This window comes from Centroberyx gerrardi, chromosome 15 (genome assembly GCF_048128805.1).
Source record: "Centroberyx gerrardi isolate f3 chromosome 15, fCenGer3.hap1.cur.20231027, whole genome shotgun sequence".
Taxonomy (NCBI): Eukaryota; Metazoa; Chordata; class Actinopteri; order Beryciformes; family Berycidae; genus Centroberyx; species Centroberyx gerrardi.
In genome coordinates, this window is record NC_136011.1 from 25,988,642 (window position 1) to 25,997,368 (window position 8,727).

Here is an 8,727-nt window from a genome sequence, read left to right on the forward strand (position 1 = left end):
AGACACAAGTGCAGCTGACTGAGTGCCTTGCTCAAGAGAGGAGAGGAGGAGAGGAGGAGAATGTTTCTATACAGATTTTAGTTAGATTTTAGGCAGTTAGATCTAGATAATTCTCTAAAAAGTCCTAAAAAGACATGCTTGTGATGAAGGCCTATATAAATAAATGAACTTGAATTTTCCCAAGCAGTCTGGGGATTTGAACTTGTGACCTTCCACTCATGAGCGCACTTCAAAAATGTGGTATTTTCATCCCTAATAGTTCACTATAGCTTGAGGATTGACAGGCCAACCCCAGCTCGCTCACTGAGAGTTATTTCTGTGTAGTGTGTTTTTTTCTCTCTCCTGTAGATTAAACACACTTTGGCGGCGGTTGTAATGTAAAGAATGGAAACTCAATGAAGTGTGATGATGATGTGATGCGTTTAAGGAGGGGTCAAGGCCTCGCTCGGGTGCGTGGTTTCAACGTGGCGTCATTTTCTTACACTGCAAAGCCCCACTGGGATGTACAGTAGTTGGTGGGGGGGAGAGAGAGAGAGAGAGAGAGAGAGAGAGAGAGCATTGAAAAAAGTCAAAGTTAAAGTCTGGAGCTGCTTCTTCCTTCTGGTGAAGTTTCTCAAGTTACTGCTCGTCTTTTCTCGGCCTCTTGTGCCTCGCTAATCGTTTGATGACTCTGAGAAGTGACATTAGAGACTGATCCCAGAGAACTGAATGGAACTGAACCGAAAAATAACATAGAAACACAACATAATAAGGGAGAGAAAAAGAGAGAGAAAGGGCAAGACAATCGTGGCAACGTGTCAACATGTGCTTTAATTATCCGCAAGTCGTCAACATGCCTCTGCACCAGTGTCACCGAGACAAATTCATTCACATTTACTGAACGTGCCGATGGAAGCGATTTGGATTTTAAAAGATAGATGAAAGAAAGACTGAATGGAGGAAAAAAACAGGATGAAACCACTGTGAGAGAGCATGCACTGTTCTAGCATAACCAAACTAACTGAAAGATAACGACAAATCAGTGAGGCATGAGAGTATTCTAATTTGTTTATTTTTATTCTCGGATTTGATCACAGCTGCAAAAAAACACAGGAAAACAGTAAGCTTTTATTTGTTACTTGGTGTAGTTTTCTTGTGTAATTATGCAGAAAAAAATGTAATTTCCCATTACAAATGAATGCGATATGTTTTAGTTTGCTTTATTGAATTTGCATAGTGCTAAAACACAGAACCAAAGTGATTAAAAATGCAGTTACTAATGATACAACCTCAGGCTTATAAAACCATTTCGGCTCAAAACAAACAAAATAATTACAAAAAAGGAAGAGGACTGCAAAGACACAGCTGGATTGTATAACAGAATCTAAATAGTCACAAAAATAAAAGTCCCACCCCTGTTCCTGCCGGACACCCCGGTGGTCCGAGCTTCAATCCCACCTTCTGACATCTGAAAAAAAAAGTAATTTGCCCCAGCGCTGGGAGGCGAGGGCTAAATAAAAGAAAAACATTGTTATCATGATTAATCAGCGGCTCTGTCAGCGGGGCCAAGGTGAATGGGAAGTGGCACAAATGACTGCATGGAATTCCTGGTGTGTCAGACAGAATAAAGCTGCAAGCTCTGTCTTTCACTCACTCTCTCTCTCTCTCTCTCTTTCACTCTCTCTCTCTCTCTCCTTCACTCACTCATTCAAGGCAATCCTGCTCCAGTGGGCTTCAGCAATTCCTCATTTTTTTCCCGGTGGTACAGGCCACAGTCAACTTTTTTTTTTTGAGTGTGTGTGTGTGATTAATAAAACACCAAAAGACAGGATTACCTGTTACAATAAAGATGCTGGATTTTCTCACACTTTTCTCGTCAACACATTGTCGTGAAATTAGATGTGATGATATTCTTACAGCAAACACACACAACACACAATGTTGCATAGATAATAAAAATCAGTGAAGTGGGGTAATAATTAAATCATTTGATAGAAAGCGGCTCAGAGCGGACAGGATAAAAGGGCCAATGGTTGTCATGAGTCACCTTTTAGCAAATTTATATTTGCAAATAATACATTTTGTTTGTTTTAACCTGCTTGGGAGTCCTAGATTGGTGGATAATACAATCACTGCCATATACTGTAGTTTATCCAGAGTTCCTACTGTGTCTCCCTGTTGTAAAATTCCACAAATTTTCCATGACTTTACATAATCTAAGTCGGAGAGCTTCCTTGTCTTTCTAAAGAGGTCAACAGTTTGGTTTCCACTACAATTGGGCTGAAAACCACCAGCTAATGCAATGAATGTGCGAAACTAATTGGAAAAATACATTCTACTGCATTCCTGTCAAGTAACTCATTTATAAAATTCCCTGACTTCCCAAGAGAATTTATCAAATTTCCCGATAAATGACTGAATACACCTCTCAAAATTCCAGGATAATCCAGAAATTCCATGACCAGTGGGAAGCCAGTTTAGGGGATTACAGGAAAATCTTGGAAGTCATTGTCCGTATACTCTTCTGACTGCCAAGTTATCTGAACTCAACCCATCTGGCACTCTAAGTTAAAACAAATACTAAGAATTATTTTGGAAGTATTGTTTAGTCAAGGTCTATTCTCAGCATCAGCTCGACTCAGGTTTGTTTACAGCATCAATTTAGTTTACTTTTCTGTGACTGACAACTTACCTCACATTAGCTGATGCGCCCCGCCCAAGGCAGGTTAAAACAAACACTAAGATGTACTATTTGACTGAAGTCCTCTTAGTCCTCTTAGGAGACAGTGAACTCTGGAAGGAAGCCTCCTGCTCCCTCCTCTGCCTGAGGAGGTCATTTGGTCTGATGCCTTTCACTCTCTCTAACCTAAACTTCCTCACCACAAGCTAACAGCGCACCTCACAAACAGCATAAATAAACAACCGCAGGACAAACCGGGGTTTGGAGCTTGTTAGCGCACGCCATTTCAACATGAGAGTTTGTTTGTTCAAATTTGCTTGCACGGTGACCTAACCCCTTTATACCGAGCACATGTGGGTAAGAGGGCGAAGGAAGGCGAACGTTAGAGGGGAAAAAAAATGGAAAAATCCATATTTTTCCAATATGCAGACGGGCCTGTTCATCAGGCGAAGTTTGACACACGTCTTTGAACAGAGTTAGAATCAACAACTTGGTGGAAAAAGTAAAAAGGACGGAGTAGGGTGGTTTGGCTAAACAAATGTCATTTTTGGACGCCGTTGCAGGGAGGATGAGAAAAGGAAAGATGATGAAAAGAATGAATAGATACATTCCTGAGGAGCTAACTCACTGCCTCACTGTTTCCTGGGCTTGATTAGAGGGATGCAGTGACTTGCGGGTACATTAAGATTAAGATCTCGGCTGTCCAGAGGGAATTACAAAAAGGAAACAATATGGGTGTCTTTATCAAATGTGACATGGGCTTTTTATGAAGAGAAGTCTCATTAGGCTCTATGCTGAAATAACTGAAGCTGCCGTGAGGCTATGTGGCAGCTACAGGGGCCATTTTATAATCAAAAGGTCGCAGGTTTGATCCAGTTTCCATCCCTGCCTTGAGTGAGGACATATTTAGAACATACACAATTCTAACAGGATCCTAAAATTACCCTCTACCTCTCTGAATTTCTCTCCTATATGGTCATCCACAAGAATACTGTCAGGACATTTTGGCTCTGATCCATACAATCATTGCCATCTTTTGCCTGTAATGTCAGTCATCTAGGAACTGAAGTTTATCCTACTGCTGCACATACGTTGCTCTGAATAACAGCCTCAGTGACATGCATAAAATACCCATCATTAGAAAACAAATGGCTCTGGTCCTCAGTTGTGCTTAGCTGAGTCATTCATGCTGTAAAATACCTGATAAACACCTGTGACCACAGAACAGCTCAGTTTCAATGTGCTGATCCAACATCACCGCTCATACCGGTATTTACAGCAAAGTGTCGCTACGCAACCACTTTAAGTTAAAGAACTTTATTGCTTTGTGGAAGAATAATTATTGTTAATTATTGTAATAACGTTTCTTGTAAATATAACAGTGTGTTATAAAAGCAATAAAGCCACTCAGCACCGCGCTTCAGTGATTTTAGAAATTCACTTCACATTATGCTAAAAAACCTCTTACCTGTTCTAAAATAACAGTAAATCACAGCCTCTTGTAGCTTATTGTTTAAGCAAGTGCTGTCCAGACCCACCATACTGTATCCTGGAGCTTCCAGCAGGTGAAGAATATCCCCATAGTATGTGACAATTACAACGTACTACATTCAAACATACAAAGGACCAGCTTTACCATCACTTGTGGCAAAGCATTATGGGTACCGTAATTCAGGAGACGGACAGCTGACGCCCTACTTTGACCAGAGTGGCAGGGTGCAACTCCTGGACCTCTGCATGCTCCCTTATGGTGAAATGCAAGTCACCACATAGTAACAGATTTATTTTTTTTAAGCAAACTGACAATTTGACACTCAAAATTCCTCTTTTTACATTCCATCGGGAAGACATTGTTGAAATGTGAACAACCCAACCTCTTAACGTAACCCATGATACATAGAGAAGCCCAGCCTGACAGTTAAGAAAAAGACAAGTCTGTTTGATCATCTAGATATTCTTTTTAATGGAGAAAGCAGTAGCTGGATGTAAACACCTGGCATAACACATCATTCCTGTCAGCAGCTTCATGGTCAACACAACAAACAGACCAGGACACAAACCAAAACACCTTCCATAGCAGACAAAGCAGCAAAATGACACACAACACCACAGCTCACTGAGCTTAGGCTGCTGTTTGGTGGAAAGTCCATTCTGAAATCACATGCAAACAGTTGTCAGTGTAAATCAGTGGGGAATCATGTTGTTTTCAGTGTCCTGTATGCAGGAGGATTAAAAATAACAGTTCACCCTGCAGCTGGTAATTATGCCAAAAGTCAGTGCAGTCAGATGAAGCAACATATCCTAAACTGTCAGTTAACCAATGACTTCTGGTTATACTAACAGTAATTTTAGCAGTTTACAGTAGCTTCTCTAACAAATATCACCAACTCAGATGTAATGGCACACTTGGAAGTCATTTTCAACTTGTGAGTGTATTTGACTGCTAGCTGGGTGGTCGCATAAGCGAATCGAGCTGCTGCAGAGAATTTAACTGTTAGCATCTGACTCTGGGATACAGCTACCAAACTGTACTCCATATGTCAAACAAAGCCACCTTCTGCTGTCAGATGATAATGATTATAAAACTGACTATTTTTTCCTTTGAGGCAAAATATATGGTATAAACAGAAAAAGTTAAATTCTCAAACAAAATATGGCTGGTCAGTATTTTATATGTTGATGTGAATACTGAAAATAAAATACAGCCAACACTTATCATTTAAAAAAAAATTTGAAACTTGGTATGTGCAAAAAAAACACATGGACCAAGCAAAAAATATTATCCATAAGTGATTCATAGAATCACATTTTCAAAATACAGAGAAATTCATATTTCTCATTTATCTGGAAGAGGGAACCTTACAATCTTGAACACGATACATTTTAATGAATAGCTCCAGAATGAGTCTCAAACTGTCCTGGTTGGACCCGTTTCAATCTCCACTTACTTTGCTGAATAAGCACTGAACACCCACTCACACAGTCAAAGGACCATTCAGACTTATGTAACAACTCACTGATTAAATTTTGCTTTTTTAAAATATTACAGAATAATATTTGTGAAACTCTGGAACAGGGTCCTTTGTCTTTGTCTAGACTGATGTTCAGCAGTACCTGAGATAATATGTCAAGGACTGCTATTAGTCTCTGGTCTGTAATACATTTGGTAAATTTTTGGCCAATATTGTAGGGCAACATTCCCCAAGGAGCTATCTCAAGGCTATTACAATAATTGACTAGCAACTTTATGTTGCCCAGACAAATTATTCTGTATTTTTTGCTGTGTTGTGTCACACGTCAGTTCCTGCTATCATGTATGTTACCCTGTCAAGTTGTCTTATGTATCATTGGCCTTAATAGACATGGCCCATGAAGGCATCAACTCTATTGTTTGCTGCCCAGAAGACAAATACAAAGAGTAGTACAGACTGGGACCAAACTATAAAGTTCCTCTTTTCCTTCAACTCTGCTTTGGCCTCTTTGACTGCGGAGTGTCGGCTGGTGTGCCGGCTGCTTTCTTGGACGCTGCTTTTCTGGAAGCTGCTTCCTCTGCATCATAGAGGGCGTTCCTGACGAAGCGTGCAGCTGCGCCCTTATCCAGACGGGCCGCTTTCTTCTTGTCTGTGATCTCCTTCACTCTGTTCATGTATGTCCTTATTCGCTCCTGGAGAACATTTAGGGAACGGTTACAGAGAAGTTCGACAATGCACATAAATAAGAGTGAGAAAGAGTGAAAAAGTCAAACACAGCAGGGCGAAAACGTACTTACCAATTCCTGCTTGATTCCGTGTTCTCTGGGATTTATTCCTTGTGTAACCAAGTACACTGCCAACAAGGAATTAAAATGAGACTATTTCGAAATAGTGCCAAAGGAATACTGACCAACACACCTGCTTCTAAGCCAAGATCAAATGAATGCATAGCTCCTTGGATACACACAGAGAAAAAAGCCATCAACATTGTACATTCTTATGTCACAGTGCTGTAAATAATGCCCAGTGTCTCAAAGTATGTACATGAGAGGAGGGGGTATTTATTCCACATGCCGTCTCCTTACTGATTTCTTCAATCATCTTTTCATCAGAAATGACATATGTGCACAGGCACTGCAGCCCTGCCATGCTGTTATTGTGTTGTCTGATTATATATCCATTGTTTTTTTATTATCTTTTGGCATTTTTTGTCATCACGGGTACATGGTATGCGCCTTAGCCCACCAAGCCACCAGAACACCCCCATTGTTTTGTTTTTAACTTAAGCACAGTGAAGCCAAAGGCAAAAAAAAAAAAACTACATGCACCTGGCCTAATGTATTTAACACTTGGCTTACAGTTATCTTCCTCCTATCTAGATACCTGTCTGAATAATGGATAAGTGAATATAATAAACTTACTCCAGTATAGTGAATTGAGGGTGTAGGCAGACATCAGGTCCAACTTGGCTTGGTCCAAAGGATCCAGCTAGCAATAAATCAGATTTTTCTTAGATGACACATCAGACGTCAGAACAGCTACAGATGAGTCAGTGTAATTTAACGCCGGGACTAATTGAGATTCAGTAGTTTATGATGGCTTACCTTCTGCACCAGGTCATTCCTGGGCATTGACATCAAGGTCTGCAGCATAGTTTTGACAGAAGTAACTGAGGACTCGAAGCCTGTGAGCTGCTCCTCAATCTCTGTGGGATAGTCTTCAGCTTGAATATCCTCTGCCATCTTCCTGCAACAATATAGCCATACAATGTTGTGTAACCCTGGTGTACTGAGTGTGTGTGTGTGTTACATTGGATGAATTGCGGATAGCGTTAGCTCCCCCTGTCTTCCCATTTGCCTATCTCTAGCAACAAGCTCCATTTCAAAGCTAGCAAGGAGTAACGTTAGCTAGTAGCAACTGCTAGCTTGTAACTACAAAGAGAGCTAATGTATGCGGCTAACAGGATAACAGACTGACGGTTACATCAACAAAAATATAAAAACGCATACTAGAATGTGAATCGACACTTAGACCTGGTTTAACACATACACATATTATTTAAAACAGCATATTGACGAGAGTTAGCTAACTTACCTTCTTTGCACACACCACGCTGTAAGTGACAGGAAGTGACGTCAAATAACAACACGGTTTCTCTTCTTCTCTACTATACTCATAGACTGTAAAGACTCTACTGCCGTCTGCTGTTTTGGAAGAGCGTAGTATTTTTTTTTATATGTTATGAATATTTTACTTAAACCTAATTATATTTGTAGACAACATTTATGAAAGCAACAGCTATAATAGCTAGCTGTATGCCACGTCATGTGCTGGTCAGTGGTTTTAGAAAACGCAAGACTTGACTGTTCCACGACGAATGCTGCCTTCAAGTGCTCCGCATAAGCTCCTATTTCCGAGAACTGATGTCGGCTTGTCACGCATTCGAGTGTTTCTGATCAGAAGTAATAACAAAATGGACCCGGCAACAAAAGTAGTTTTGGTAAGAGTTGTTTTGTTTTAGTAATCAAGCGATACAAATGAGCATCAAGCATGTAAGCAATACTGTCGACAGTATTTCATTGCAGCAGAAGTGTTCACGTTACTATGGTAACCTCAAGCGTCGGCGCAGGAAATGCTGCAGAGTTGCGGTGTTGAGATGTCCAACAGCAGTTTGAGTGCATTGGGACAGTCAACGCTGTTGTAAACACAGGTAAAACAGCTGTAAAACAGGCTTGAGAAATGGACAACTGTGATTTGGAGAAGCTCTCCATCTCTGGAGGGAAGCTACAGCCAGCTTTCTCAGCAGAAGAAACAGACTACAAAGTGACAGTGGAAAGCAATGTCAACAAAGTGACCCTGGACCTGATTACTAGTGACTGTGGGGCTTCGTGTAAAATTGTGAGTAGTTATTTATCTAGCTAATTAAACCAACAAAGTTTCTCTTTTGGGATTGAAATATTTCAAACTTCATAAAAAGTAACCCTCTTCAACATCATCAATATTTATCTTTTTCTTTTTCCAGCTCTTTGGTGACGGTTCCAGGACCATTAAACTGAATGATGGGCTGAGTAGAGTAGAAATAGAGGTGGTGGCTGA

General features: G+C 40.4%; 1 protein-coding gene across 1 annotated transcript; it reads right to left on the bottom strand.

Moving 5' to 3' along the window:
- Window positions 1-4,603: 4,603 nt before the first annotated feature.
- c1d (C1D nuclear receptor corepressor) lies at window positions 4,604-7,758 on the bottom strand. The gene is made up of 5 exons (XM_071911885.2): window positions 7,726-7,758; window positions 7,236-7,377; window positions 7,053-7,119; window positions 6,429-6,484; window positions 4,604-6,323 (listed from the first exon to the last, which is right to left on the bottom strand). Exons 2-5 carry the CDS (start codon window positions 7,371-7,373, stop codon window positions 6,120-6,122), a joined length of 465 nt encoding a protein of 154 aa, XP_071767986.1. The 5' UTR covers window positions 7,374-7,377; window positions 7,726-7,758; the 3' UTR covers window positions 4,604-6,119.
- Window positions 7,759-8,727: the final 969 nt, after the last annotated feature.

Coding starts and splice junctions, on each gene's coding strand:
- c1d (XM_071911885.2), bottom strand. CDS start 7,373: ATGGCAGAGGATATTCAAGCTGAAGACTATCCCACAGAGATTGAGGAG. Junction 7,120..7,235: donor GGAATGACCTGGTGCAGAAG/GTAAGCCATCAT, acceptor ATTTATTGCTAG/CTGGATCCTTTGGACCAAGC. Junction 6,485..7,052: donor CCTCAATTCACTATACTGGA/GTAAGTTTATTA, acceptor CCTTGTTGGCAG/TGTACTTGGTTACACAAGGA.